The following is a 14984-nucleotide window of genomic DNA, read 5'->3' on the forward strand; positions in this document are numbered from 1 at the left end:
CCTCTGAAGATGAACCACAGACCTAAAAAATAAGCCTCCCAGAAACACCAAGTGTGTGCCTGTTATCCTGGTGCAACTGCGCCCCTGTGGGACTCACCTGGAGAAGACACAGGGATGTTCAGGCACCTATAAGCCAAGTGCCATGAAGATTTGTCATGTGGCAGGTACTTCTAGGTACCAATGGGTTGCACCATTGCTTCTTAAGAGTGTACTTCATAGTAAGACCATCTGATTTCCTTTTCTATTTCTATGAACTGATGCATTTTCTGAAATCATTTAAAAAGCTGCTCTGTGCCTTATTTCTAAACACCAAGCTGTGTTTGCAAAAAGAAAAAAAAAAACCTCAATCATCTTGTGCTCTGATAATTCTAAAGTTGACACAGATATTTTCATGGTAAATCTGAGACTATTGGGGTAAAAGGCTAATATTTGAAAGACAAGGTCACTCAGTGACAAAAATGTCCAAATGACAAAATGTACTAGTTTATAGATAAGCACACGTATTTTTACACATAACTGACTTTCCCTAGCAAAATGGAACTGTCTATAATAAATATAATACTGGGAGAGATGACTGTGCTAAAGTTCTCCTTCTCTTCTGAGCTTCTGTTTTCTCATTAATAAAATGACAAATTTAATTTGAAGGTTGTTCCAAATTCAGAAGTTACATAATTTTGTGATTCTAAAAAGTGAGCATTTAAAAACGATGGGGCTTCCAAGATCTGCTGAGAAAAGAGGATGATCTTCCAGATTTCCTTCGATTTCCTTCATCAGCGCTAGTCAGCCAACACTGCATGCGTCCATCCCAGGCTTGATCTGAGCTGCCATCCACTTACTACTGAAAAGGCATCTTGCTGCCTCCTTGCTTTCTTTCTACCATTTGTCCTGGAGGCTGAACCATCTTCATGTCCCACCCACTTCTGAGTTGATGTGACAGCTGAGTACTGCAGATTGAATGTTCGTACCCTCGCCCACAAATTCATATGATGAAACCTACTCCCCAGTGTGATAGCATTAGCGGTGGGGCCTTTGGGAGGTCGTTAGGTTTAGAGGAGGTCATGAGAGTGGAGCACCTGTGGTGGGATCAGGGCCCTTATAAGGTGATGAAGAGCCCAGAGGATGCATGTGAAGATGCAGTAAGAGGGTGGCAGTCTGAAAACTGGGAGGCTGGTTCTTTCCAAGACAGACATGCTGGCCCCTGACCTTAGAGAACCAGCCTCCAGAACTGTTGAGAAATAAATGTCTGCTGTTTAAACCACCCAGTCTGGGGTATTTTTGTTACAGCGGCTAGAGCTGACTGAGACATGGAGTAAGAAGAGTGAGGAATGGAGGAGCCTCTACAATGTATCAGAAATGAATGAAAAGGCAGAAATTACAAAAATGCCCCAAACTGGAGCAGATGCAGAACAGGGCAAGGTGGCCTGTATCCCCTGGGAAAGAATGTGCTCAAAACACCTTCAGATTTTCGAATGTCAATACTAGCTTTGGTGATTTATCAAAAAGCTAAAGGGAATATTATGAATATTAATTCCCAAGAGAAACAAGCATAGAGGGGGAAAATGAAATTTTAAATACTTAAGAAATAACCATAGGGGTTCCTTCTGTGGCTCAGTGGTAACAAACCTGACTAGTAACCATGAGGATGCAGGTTCGATCCCTGGCCTCACTCAGTGGGTAGAGGCCAGTGTTGCCATGAGCTGTGGTGTAGGTCACAGATGCAGCTTGGGCCTGGCATTGCTGTGGCTCTGGCGTAGGCCGGAAGCTATAGTTCTGATTCAACCCCTAGTCTGGGAACTTCCATATGCTGCACCTGCATCCCTAAAAAGCAAAACAAACAAACAAACAAACAAAAAAACAATTGTACATAGCTTAAAGGGTCAACAACTGTGTGAAAAATACGTAACTCAAAAATTGCCCACCAGTAAATAATATATAAATATAAAAAATCTGAAATTCTATTTTATCAGTATTTTATATATAAACATACTCTAAGATATTTCAAAATGTAGGCTCCACAAGTGATCAGAAAATTGGCAATAACAAGAAATATATGATATGGTCATGTTTAAGGTGCTTGAAGGATTTTACAAATAACTTTTCACCTGAGTATCTCCCAAGGTTCCAGTCCAGATGGATGCAGAGATTCAACCACCTGAGAGCACAGCACAAGTTTCTTCAGCCACTTCAATGATGTCAGTTCTTTAACTACACAGAAATAGTTTTATGGACCATGGCTTCCTCCTGCACACTGTCTGGAAGGTATTTTAAGTCCTTTGCAGCTATAATAAGGGTGGCTCATGAGCTATGTTTTAGTTTTTTGGTCTGTATTCTAGAAAAACAGATTCCACGTTGGCAATAACCTGCATGGCCCACGAATGAGACGGAGAAAATATAAACAGATGGGACACATCTGTTAATCATAAACATTTCATCAGTGTCATCATCAGATTGATGCATGTTATGTTTTTGCGAAGGACTCCGACACTGATTACACTTAACCTGTATTTTTAAACAATCAAACCACTGGCCATTTTTCATAGATGGGGATCAAGATATACATGTAATACAGATGGACTTTTTTTTTTTTTTTGGTCAGGATGGCTCCTTGATGTTAATTGTTTACAGTCAGCCACATCCAAATTCTTCTAACAAAGTAGTAAATGCATATTGCCTATTCTCCCAGCTCAGGATGTGAAAAGCCAGCATGGTAGAGGAGAAGTCCTCAGTGGTGAAGCAAAAGTGAAGAAAATAGGGTTTGCTATTCCCAGCTATGCATTTCCCTATTTTAAACTTATTGAAATATAATTGATTTACAATGTTGTATTAATTTCTGCTATACAGCAAAGTGATTCAGTTTTATATATATATATACATATATATTCTTCATATTTTTTTTTCTTTTTAATATTCTCTTCCATTATGGTTTATCTCAGAATATTGAATATAGTTCCCTGTGCTATACAGAAAGACCTTGTTGTTTATCCATATATATATTGCTAGTTTGCATCTGCTGATCCCAACCTCTCACTCTATCCCTACCCTAATCCCCTCCCCCTTGGAAACCCCAGGTCTGTTCTCTATGCCTGTAAGTCTATTTCTATTTTTTAGATAACTTCATTTAGGTCATATTTCATTTTATTTATTTATTTCTTGTCTTTTTGTCCTTTTGGGGCCATACCCATGGCATATGGACATTCCCAGGCTAGGGATCTAATCGGAGCTGTTGCTGCTGTCCTATGCCAGAGCCATAGCAATGCCAGATCCAAGCTGCATCTGTGACCTACATGACAGCTCATGGCAATGCTGGATCCTTAACCCACTGAGTGGGGCCAGGGATCAAACCACAACCTCATGGTTCTTAGTCAGATTCATTTCTGCTGCACCACAACAGGAACTCCAAGTGTGTCATATTTTAGATTCCATATATAAGTGCTATAATATGATACTTGTCTTTCTCTTTCTGACTTTGCTTAGTATGACAATCTCTAGGTCTATCCATGTTGCTGCAAATGGCATTATTTCATTCTTTTTTAGGGCTGAGTAGTATTCCATTGCCATTGTGTACATGTACCACATTTCTTTACCCATCCCTCTTCCCACGGACATTTAGGTTGTTTGCATGTCTTGGGTATTGTGAATAGTCCTGCTATGAACATACGGTTGCATGTTATCTTTTCAAATTTTACCTTTCCCCAGATATATGCCTAGGAGTGGGATTGCGGAATCCCATGCCATGTTCCTTTTTGACCCTGGACAATCCTGCACCTCAAACTCCTCATCAGTAAGGAAGTTCAAAACCATGGGATACACCAGGAAACTCTGAAAAATGCTCATGGTAGAACACAAAAGATTGTAGCACAAATTATGGTAAATGATCACACTCTGTAATATGGATATTCCCCAAATGAAGGGTGTATTATTAATTTCTAAATTTGGACTTAATATTGAGAAGATTCAAATTATAGAAAAACCTAAAAAAAATTCACTCAATTTTCTGCCTGAATCTTAGCATTATTTTGAGGATCCAAGTGAGCTTATATGCAGAGAAGCATCTTTTAAAGTGTTAGCACATTAGAATGAGAAGAAAGAAAAGCCCATATTCAGATCTCCAAGACTAGAGAGGCCTCATCTACGATTCTAGGTCTACTTCTTCCCTAAACTGGCAAAGAATGGCCTGAAGCAAAGGGCCAGGGCAGAAGCAAGAGGGCAGGAGGGCTCGGCAAAATCATCCCTGGTCCCCAATCCTTACTGCTGTGAGGATTCCCCTTGCACAAATACAAGGTCACAGAACCAGCCTTGAGAGCCAAGGCCACTAGACTCATCTCGTCAGGTTTTAGTAAAATAAACATCTCCCTGTAAAATGCCTATGCAACCAGAGGAAATCAATGATTTACCACTAAAACTATTCTAATGTCACCACAACTCACAAATGAAATAGCAGGTGAGTCCAGGCCACATTATGTGTCACTTAGAACTTCAAAAGCATTGCAATTCTGTCTCTACCATCCTCCTCTACTCAGCTGGATTGTTCTGGAAAGCTGCAGGGCAGGATGCAGTCACTGACAGGAATGGCAAGAGAAGATGGGGCAGGTAACAAAGAGAGGCATTAATGCATTGCCTTGTAAAACAACCTGTCAATACTACCACCAAAATGTCATAATACAAATACAAGACAGATCTGCCTGGAACACAGGACATCCAACAGCGTCAGAGCGAGACTACCCAAATAGATTAAATCAGAATTCAGTTGTGAGAATTAACAGTGTCTTTTCTATCAAAGGAAGCCTTGGTTACTCCATTTTGTTCCCGCTTTGCCTGAGACACCCTCCCCCACCCCACCCCCTTTTCCCCTCTTCTCCCAGTAACAGTTGGTTTCAAGTTAGCCAACCGAGAAGAATGTGCGCCCTGACCTGACCAGTGGGAAGGGGACAGATGTGCCCCCTGCGATAGGGATAAATAGTGGGTTCTTCCCTTCTTCCTTCTTCCCCAGCGCTTGCTCCCTTGCCTGCTCCTCACCAACAGGGAGCACTTGAGCCCTTCTGCAGAAGTAAAGAGCCTTGCCAAGATCTCCCCGTGTTCATGTGTCTTGCTTTCTGACACTGAAGGTCCAAGCTGGGGGTGGGGGGAGGGGACTTTTCCCCAACACAGTGTAAATCAAGATTTATTTTTAACTTGCCATGTAATTCTAGAGTGGCATCAGGGTTGGGAACTCTGCCGTTAGACCCTTTTATCAAACTAATAGCTAGCTTTCTCCCCACAGCATGACAGGTTCTCTAAAACAATGTCTCCTGCTTTGTAATAGGAAGGAGTTAAATATCCCAACCCCCAAGGAAGTGCTCAAGTTTGGGCAGGAGCCTCCCCAAACCCTCAGGATGTTGGCAAAAACAGAGGGAATTGTACTTTCAACTTGCCTGGAGATCCTTGGGAATATCTAAGAAGGCTGAGGAAAAAGCTTAGACTATACTGTATTCTCTCAAATAACATTAACAGGAATATCAGGGGCAAAAAAATAAGACTTTTCCACGAATAACTAGGATTTCTAGAGATAAAGATGATGAGGGTAGTTTCACTTTTAAATTTTTTATTTTTCAGGAGTTCCCATTGTGGCTCAGCAGGTTACAAACCCAACTAGTATCCATGAGGATGTGGGTTCAATCCCTGGCCTCGCATAGTGGGTTAAGGATCTGGCGGTGCCATGAGCTGTGGTGTAGGTCACAGATGCAGCTCAGATCCCGAGTTGCTGTGGCTGTGGGGCAGGCCAGCAGCTGTAGCTCCAATTCGACCCCTAGTCTGGGTACTTCTACACGCCACAGGTTTGGCCCTAAATATATATATATTATATTTTTTAAAAATTGGGGAGGGTAGTTTCATTTTTAAAAGGCAGTGAATTGCATTGTGAAAAATGCCTATTATAAATGTTTGTTTCTTCAATTGCCGTTGATATCCAATCTTCATCAAATTCAATACAGAACAACTAATAATTAAGAAAAGCATTCTCAAGCTCTAACATCAAGAAGCTAAAATAATTGGGATGTGGGATTTTTCTTTTTTTAATTGTTGACTAGCAAAGACCAGGGTCATGCTTATTTTTCCCAAAATGCTGTAAAAAAGTTCTTAAATTAGTGATTAGAAAACTTGTCGAGAGAAGAAAAGAGTAAAGATGAATTTGGTCCCTACAATTCCAGCCCTCCGCACACATTCCTCTTTCCTGGCTTTGGCGGGGAGTGGTCTCTCACGGGGACAGCAGGATCTGAGAAGAGAGTGATGTCGAGGCAGAAGAGTGGAGAACTGCATCAGAATGTCGCCCCATGTGGATTAATCTTGGGACAGTACCTCTGGCTGTTTTTTATTTCCCCCAGAAATGGAGGGTGAGAAATGTCCATTTACATCAGTTGTGATGATGAGAAAGAATAAAGGATTTAAAAATTGCAGAGTGTCAGGCATATGTGATGCCCGCCAAGCATTGTGACACTGCAGAAGGAGACACCTGATGGGGGTGGAGCAGGATAGGAACCAAGGAAAGGTTGGCCCACTTGGAACAGAAGCTGCAGTGGAATGGAACAGACGCTCAGCAGAGTGAGAACATGAAGCAACTCAGTAGCAAATATTTTAATTTGTAGTCAACCCAACCCACCATAGCATCTGTGAGGAAAAGAGGGTACAACCAGTACTAGCCAAGGTGGAGAATGAACAGCTGATCCGCTAATGCTCAACAAGAAGAAACCAGAACGAAATTAGAGAATTCTAGAGAAGCGGGAGACTCCTGGTTAGAAGGGACAGGTTACTTAGCCCTGCTCCCCTGCCAGAATTCCCGAGACCCTGGATCTGTCCCTGAAACCACTGGCTCTGCAGAATACAGACGGTGGAGTTTGAAAGATAATAAATAAGAAACACAATGATAAGGACCCTAAAAAATGTCTGCTGAAATGCTGAAAAGTAAAAGATGTGATTTCCATTTTTTTTTTTTTCCTTTAGGGCCGCAGTTGCAGCATAGGGAAGTTCCCAGGCTAGGGGTCGAATTGGAGCTGCAGCTGCTGGCCTACACCACAGCTCATGGCAATGCCAGACCCTTTACCCACTGTGTGAGGCCAGGGATCGAACCTGCGTCCTCATGGATGCTAGTCGGGTTCTTAACCTGCTGAGCCACAATGGGAACGCCAAAAGATGTGATTTCTAAGTTGAAGCTTTCTGCTGTGGAAATGAAAATTACAAAAAAAGGCCTATAACCCTGTGTGCACGTGTGTACGTGTGTGAGATTCCTGGAGTTTTATTTAAGAGGAAGAGTGGGGGAAGGGCACTATATTTTGGACTTTGAACACTTTGTTCTAAAAAGGATCTGACCACCAGATGGTCCAAGCGAGATGGCTACATAGAAGCAAAAGGGGAAAAAAACAGACGTTCACAAGGTTTGCGCAGAACCATATCAGCCTGTCTGGAGCCCTTGGTAACCTGGCTACTTACTAGGGGGGAAGGGAAGGACCTGGGAAAATGCCTGAGAGCATCCATCTCCCACCAGTGGCCTGACCCTGACTCCTCCCTGGGCATCCCCCCACCCGCTCCAAGGGGTCACGCACTCCTCCCGCTGGACTCTCTGGAGGTGAGAGGGTGAGCTTGAGTTACAGTACCTGTAACCAGAGCCGATCGCCGGCCACGGTCCTGCCAATGGCACTGCACTGGAAGGTGGCAAACTGGCCAGCATTCACCTCGACGTTCTGAATCCGCATGAAGTGGGGGGTTCTGGCTGCATGAAGAAAAGGAATGAAAGATGTTAAAAGCGGAGCTGTGCCACTCACGTGTGTCTTTTGGAATCTATCCGCAATTCCAGGCCTTTCCATTTTGTTTCCCTCTGAAGAAAATAATGTCTTTGCTTCCAGGAGCATTCAAGATTTCATTACGATTGTAAACGATATTCTGAAAGGCTTGGGTGTGCTCTGTAACAGCACAAGACAGCCAGGCATTCTGGGATAGAACCAAGCGGAAAGAAGATATTTTATTGTTCCTGCTGTGCAAATTATCACAGCTCAGCAGTCTTTTTGTAATAACAGATCTGTATTAATAAAGATTATACTGAGGCCTAATTGATGTTTTGAACAAAAACATATTAGATATTTATACTAGCAACATGAAAAGAACAGTAAGAAGTTAAATGATGTTGTCAAGGAAACTTTTAAAGCCAAGTACAGAGCTGTGGGTAATATATATTTTAATACAACTAATTGGTATGCAGCATGACTTGTATAATATTTCCTAGCTACCAAAAATACTATCCCTATAGACAGACTCTGGGAAATAATGCAGGGATTGCTACAGCACAGTGGTTTTTGCTGATTCTTCTTTCCAATTTGAGAAGAAAGAGTGAGTCCAACTGCTAAACGGCATTAAGTCTCATAACACACATTGTCCATAGGGGACAGCTGTTTAAATAAAGGAGAATTCTATGTGATCTGAGCAGCACAGACCCATCTCAGCAGCACACTGGACACGTGGATCAAGCAATTGGAGTGAGGGGTTGGGAATTAGATTTTATGATAAAATTCTACTTTGGGGGAAAACTTCTCTCATCAGAGCAAGGACAGAGTGAAAGAGCAGCAAGAAGTGGGGTGGGGGGAGGTGAGGGAGTAGGAAAGCAAAAAACAGGATGCGTGTTTTGGGGGAGGGATGGAGAAATCTGGACAACCACAAAAGGCATCTTTTGTGTCTTACCAGCCCTCCCCCATTGCCCACATGTCTTTAGGGTACATCCGGACACCTCCAAAGAGTGGGACCCCACTCCTGGGCACCCACATATGAGAAGCAAGCACCCAACTTAGCCCGTGAAGAACGTAATTAGGAGTAAAAGTGAACTAGGACCCAAGACAAGGAAAAGTGCATTTTAATATCAGCAGCACAGAGGAAAGCCCCATTACTAATTTGGAGATGACCAATCATTCAGGCAGTGTATTCATGATGCTTAGCGTGTGAAATGTCCTTAATAACTTGTCAAAAAACAGTGCAACTGTGAGTCACTGTGGTTTTCTAATACTATTACATTAACTTAAAACCCCTTTGGAGTTCCCATCATGGCTCAGTGGCTAACCAATCTGACTAGCATCCATGAGGACTCATATTCAATCCCTGGCCTTGCTCAGTGGGTTAAGGATCCCGTGTTGCTGTGAGCTGTGGTGCAGGTTGCAGACGTGACTGGGATCCTGTGTTGCTGTGGCTCTGGCGCAGGCTGGCAGCTAGAGCTTCAATTAGACCCCTAGCCTGGGAACCTCCACATGCCACGGGTGTGGCCCTTAAAAGCAAAAAAAAAAAAAAAAAAAACACCAAAAAAACCCATAAGCTATTTTTCATTAGTCAAATTATACCTGGTCAAGGATAACCTGATTTTACGGTTTTTAAAGATCTGTGTAAAAAAAACCTCTAAATCAAATTTCTCTTCTATTCTCTGTTTCCGAGAAGTTGAAAGGACCCATTGTTTTTAGAAAGTGGAAAAGAGTTAATTTTTTTTTTTTTTTGGAACGCTTCATGTTCCAGAAACTTTTCCATTGATTACTCATAACTGTTCTGTGAGGAAGGGATTTTTTTTTCATTTCACTTGTGGGTACTTGGCTAGCACGTGTCTGAATCGGAGTGGAAAGTTTGGTCTCACCAGTTCCCCAGCCCAGGCACTGGCCATCAGGCCATCCTGCCCTTGCAAGCCTGGCTGCTTAACAGCAGCCTTTCCCATGCTCTTCGAACCACGTCTGGCTGTTGAAATTGCAGCTACTTTCAAAGCCCTTCTCAAATGCTTTTCCTTCTATAAAGCTTTCATGGGTGCTCTTGGCTTGCTGCTAGATCCTTGCAATGCCACATGTCCTCTGGCAGGACATGTCACTGATGTTGCCCTGTCCTATCTACCTCATGGCCTCCTACCTGCTGGCCTCTGGCTGCAGGTCACTCTAACACATTGCATCTCTAATACAAAGTGTTGGCTGTGTAGCCATCTTTTACCACAACTCAGTTCGGAGCCTGTGCTGAAGGGTTGTTAATTATTTTAAAGACCACCTCTATATCCCCAAGTAGTTAAGCTATTAAAAATTTAAAAGTAAAAAAAAAAAAAATGTCCCCTAAAAATCCATTGCAAAATCTCTATGTGCCTTTGCTTCCTACATGGCTCCCAACGTGTGACCCCTCCTCCTTCTCCTTTTTCTCCCTCCCACCTTCCAAGGCTGCCAAAATTCTCTAAATCCCTTTTGTTTCTCTTCCGCACTACAACTGAGTTCTCTAAACTTCTTTCAACCAGAATGGGCCCCATGGTGTCCTGGTTCTGCACCCCTGTCTCCTCCCAGAGATGCAGGAATGCAGGGAGGGTTTTCCTTCCAACAGTGACCTCTCCCTTCCTGCTATCACGATTAGAAAGGAACCTGCCCCCCTTCAAAGACTCTCATGCTTTCTGATCAGCCCACAGGGAACAGCTAAAACACATCTAGTTTGGAACATCAAGAGTAAACTTTCCACGGACTAAAATCATGCAAGATAATGTGAGAAAAAAGAATGTATACATGTATGTGTAAGTGGGTCACCTTGCTGTACAGCAGAAACTTGACAGAACACTGTAAACCAGCTATAATGGAAAAAATAAAAATCATTATAAATGGAAAAAAAAAAGAAAATGAATTGCCATCTTGAAATTTTTAAGTTCATTCTTTATCAGGCATGGCAAGAGAGCTATTTTGGAAGAGTAAGGTGGGCTACCCAAATCGTTTTTTTTTTTTTCTAATATGAGAGTATGTTTCTGATCTGCTGAAAAATACCATAATTTATTTCTCCTCAAATCTGAATGGCCTCCTGAAATGACTGAACCTGGACCATCTTCTTTTGCATATTCCTCCTAATATGACTAAAATATTCAAAGTTCAGGATATTTAAAATCAAGGTGATTTTACCCAAGATTTTTGACTTACATAATTTATTTTTTACTTTCAGAAAATATTTTTAAAAATAAGCAGTAACATGAGAAACATGACAATTTTTTAATTTACTTCAAAAATGTTAATTTAAAAATTTTAAACAGGAGTTCCCATCGTGGCTCAGTGGTTAATGAATCCAACTAGGAACCATGAGGTTGTGGGTTTGATTCCTGGCCTCACTCAGTGGGTTAAGGATCCCACATTGCCGTGAGCTGTGGTGTAGGTCACAGACGCAGCTTGGATCTGGCGTTGCTGTGGCTGTGGTGTCAGCCAGTGGCTACAGCTCCGATTAGACCCTAGCCTGGGAACCTCCATATGCCACGGGAGCGGCCCTAGAAAAGGCAGAAAGTCAAAAATAAAATAAAATAAAAAATAAAAATTTTCACCGACTTCATGTTTTCATCATACATACATTGATCTTTAAGAAGCAGCTTGGGAAGTATGCATGGATTTCTGCAGCCTTCACATTTTTTAAGTGGACAGCATCCCGTAACATGTAGGGGAGACACGTGCACGTTGACCTAAGCTTGGGCCTCCCTTAGGAGGCTGGAAATTCCAACTTTGTTTCGCCAAGACTCACAGTGAATTCAGGAGTCTTCATACTTATTCACACTAGGTGAGGAGGCAGATGAAAAGCCAAATCATGAGAACAGCTACAAATGGGATAGAAATGGGGGTGGAGATGGAAGACAAAAATCCTACTGGAAACAAAAAAACAACAAAAAAAAAGAGCTTCCAGTACCTGGCTGCTAGTTACTTATGGGCTGCTCTGAGAGGTCTGGCAGGAGTTGCTGGCTTTGCATAAAACCATCAGAGCAATCCTTTGCCATTAAAGAATCTACACCCTCGAACTTGGTCTACTGGTATCTTTCTACCTTTTTTTTTGTGACGACCACGCACTTAAAAAGAATTTTAACAAGATATAGCTGGCATGCGCCTTGTTAAATATTCATCTGAAACTATTTGGAAATCAGTAGTTCTGAGTCGGGACAATGTTGTCCCCCAGGGGAACATCTGACAACATCTGGGGCATTTTTGGTTGTTACAACGGGGCTGGGGAAGGTGGGAGGGTTCTGCTGGTAGCCAGGGGGCGGAGGCGAGGCACTGTATTAAACACTCTACAATGCTACAATGCAGGGGGCAGCCTGCACGCAAAGGAATTACTCAGCCTGCAAAGTCAACAGTGTCAAGGTGGAGAGATCCTGATGGACATCAAAAGTTAACTGCAACAGTCCTCTACTGTTGAACATCTGAGCTTCTTAGGCATAATGCCAAGATGCAGGAGTTCATAATTAAATCCTCCCATAGACTTTTTGTTTTTTCCGCAGGATGAATTTTTAGAAATTGAATTACCCAGATAAGAAGAAGGCATTTTTAAAAGATGTTCAACACAAACTGCCGAACTGCTTCCCTTAAAGCGTTTAACAATTTGCATTTCTACCCACAGAGTCTATGAGGGCTCTTTTCACCACCCCCTCAAAAATGCTAAGCATTAATTTCTGTAATCTTTCTGCAGAATCTCATGAAACATAACATGCTCTGCTCGATCCATTTATTTAATAATAGTAAAGAACAGGAGTATCAGAGTTGTTGCTGGTTCCTCTATAGGTTGGTCCATCCATAGTTCGGTCGGCCCTGGAAGGTTGCTTCCCTAAGGGCCCTGTTTCTAGCAATGGCTGCTGAACCAAAGGGGAAGACATAGCAGAGTTCATTTTTAATTTGGAGTTCAAAGATCTGATTGGGTGATAGTATTTCTCTAACCCATTCTTACTAAGACATGCTGTCCCTGCCCCGGAGTTCCTGTCGTGGCTCAGCAGAAACGAATCTGACTGGGATCCATGAGGATACAGTTTCGATCCCTTGCCTTGCTCAGTGGGTTAAGGATCCAGCATTGACGTGAGCTGTGGTGCAGGTTGCAGATGCGGCTCGTATCTGGTGTTGCTGTTGCTGTGGCTGTGGCGCAGGCTGGCAGCTGTAGCTCCAATTCAACCCCTAGGCTGGGAACCTCCATATGCCTCAGGTGTGGCCCTAAAAAGCAAAAAAAAAAAAAAAAAAAAAAAAAGACACACTGCCCAGAAAGAGGGTTATCCCTTCTTTTTCAGAATGGAGTTTATCTTCAATATGGCCTCCTGGAAGATGCCAATGCTTATTACCTGCGAGGTAAGGTTCAGAGTCTAAGGAATGTTCAAAGTGTATTTTGGGAGTGCCCTTCTCTGGAATGGATTGGCTGTCTTTGGTTTGGGAAGTAGTGTTTCTTGGTTGAGAAAAAGACTGCCAGAAAGAAAAAAAAAATCTGGCTGAGAAAATAAAGCCATATCTCAAATGGAAACCAGATGACAGAAAAACCTATTAAGCGTAAATATTTTTTTAAAAGCAAATTTTTCTTTTCAATTAAGAGAATTAATTGACATGAACGGAAGACAGTCACTCACCCACCAGGGTGAATAAGACAAAGAAACAGACTGTGGAATTCTATTTTCCACATCAGTTTCCTCCCAGACCGTGAAGGTCACAATTTCTACTAATGACATATGTAAGGTTTTTTTTCAATAAACATTAAAGGCCTATAGAATGTTTCCAAAGGAGTAAGATGCCTGGCTTCTCCCTGCCTAATGCTGCAACCCTAAAACTGTTTCTAGCTGGTGGAAGGCTGATCCTCTTTTAAGATGCTGATTTCAGCAAATAGGTGTTTAAGTATCAATACTTCAGGCTCCTACTACCTTCGAATAAAAGCAATAGTTCCTTAACCCAAGCCTTAGTGGATTTTTAAAAAGGTATTATTTATATTTTAATTAATGAATGCATATTTTTTACTCTGCAAAATAGGGGTGGGAAAAGAGTACGTATTTCATAGGGGTGGGATAAAGATTAAACAAAATGATGCCAGGAGAAGGCGTTCTGTGGGGCTGGTACTTAGCCTCAAAAATGTTCATTATTATTTAAAATAACGGATCGATCTATCACTGGAAACTGGAAAAGATCCTAAGAAAAAGAGCTCCACAGCCAGAAAAGTTTCAATCCCATGCTGAGCTGTAAGCTCTGAACCTTGCCAAACGACCTTAATTGTAACACAGGTAGAGCGCCATTAGAGTGGAAAATTTCAATCTATCCCATACTCAAAAAGAAAAATTCTCTCTTTCTCTCTAAATTTATAGGCCCATTTGTCTCCTGGATACCCTTTCAAAATGCTATGCCAGCTTTCTTCTAAAATCTGCAGGAGTTCTAAAACCTAAATATCTTCCATGAATATTAAAAGGGTTTTTTGGTATAACCTCCCTACTTCCTCATTTCTGCCGTAATTCTGTTCCTTCTTCCTAAGAAGGCAATTTTTTAAAAGAAGAGAGGTTTTCAGGTATTAATTGATCTCACACCGGCCTTTGATCCCAAAGCCAGGAATCATCCTTGACCAGGATGCAAATCTTTTTGGAGATGTTTCGTATTATTGATTCTTCAAAGCCGGCCCCGAAACACTGACAACAGACTCAGAGTAACAGCAATTTGCGAGATCAAAGTGCAAAGTGAATCGGGCCAACGCGGACTGCGCCTTAACCTCTTTGTATTTTCATTTGCATGTAATGTGATGGCAAAAGTCGAGCTGGGCCGGAGGCCTGCCCGCCTAGAACACACAGTCAACGCTCCTCTTTACTTGTGTGACACGTTCCCACAAACAAGAGAGCCAACTTCAGCTGAAATAAATGCCTGGCGCAGCCTACTCTACCAATCTATTTTGCAAACATGTTTTGTTTAACTTTTAAAATGGACGCTGCTAAATGACCCCATCTAGGAAACCAATCAATTTCGCTACTTAGGGTTACAATCTGCAGCTCACTCATTCCAGGGGTCCAATCAGGTTGCAGAAATAATAATAACAATAATAATCACAACAGCTAACATTTATTGAGCTCTTAGAATGTGCTCAGCACTGTTCTACGTTCATCATGTAGATTAACTCATTTAATCCCTACATTTACCCTGTGAGGAAGGTATTATTATTATTATCCACACTATGTGAATGAGGTTAAAGGGCCCCAGAGGCCGAGTCATTCTTGT

General features: G+C 42.1%; 1 protein-coding gene across 6 annotated transcripts in view; it reads right to left on the reverse strand.

Moving 5' to 3' along the window:
- PTPRM (protein tyrosine phosphatase receptor type M) overlaps window positions 1–14984 on the reverse strand; it is a 749971-nt gene that overhangs the window by 423217 nt on the left and 311770 nt on the right. For all 6 annotated transcript variants that reach the window (XM_047793745.1, XM_047793747.1, XM_047793743.1 and 3 more), the window contains exon 5: window positions 7626–7741. In XM_047793745.1, coding sequence (XP_047649701.1) covers window positions 7626–7741 — 116 coding nt within the window. The remainder of the gene's footprint in view (window positions 1–7625; window positions 7742–14984) is intronic.

This window comes from Phacochoerus africanus, chromosome 8 (genome assembly GCF_016906955.1).
Source record: "Phacochoerus africanus isolate WHEZ1 chromosome 8, ROS_Pafr_v1, whole genome shotgun sequence".
Taxonomy (NCBI): domain Eukaryota; kingdom Metazoa; phylum Chordata; class Mammalia; order Artiodactyla; family Suidae; genus Phacochoerus; species Phacochoerus africanus.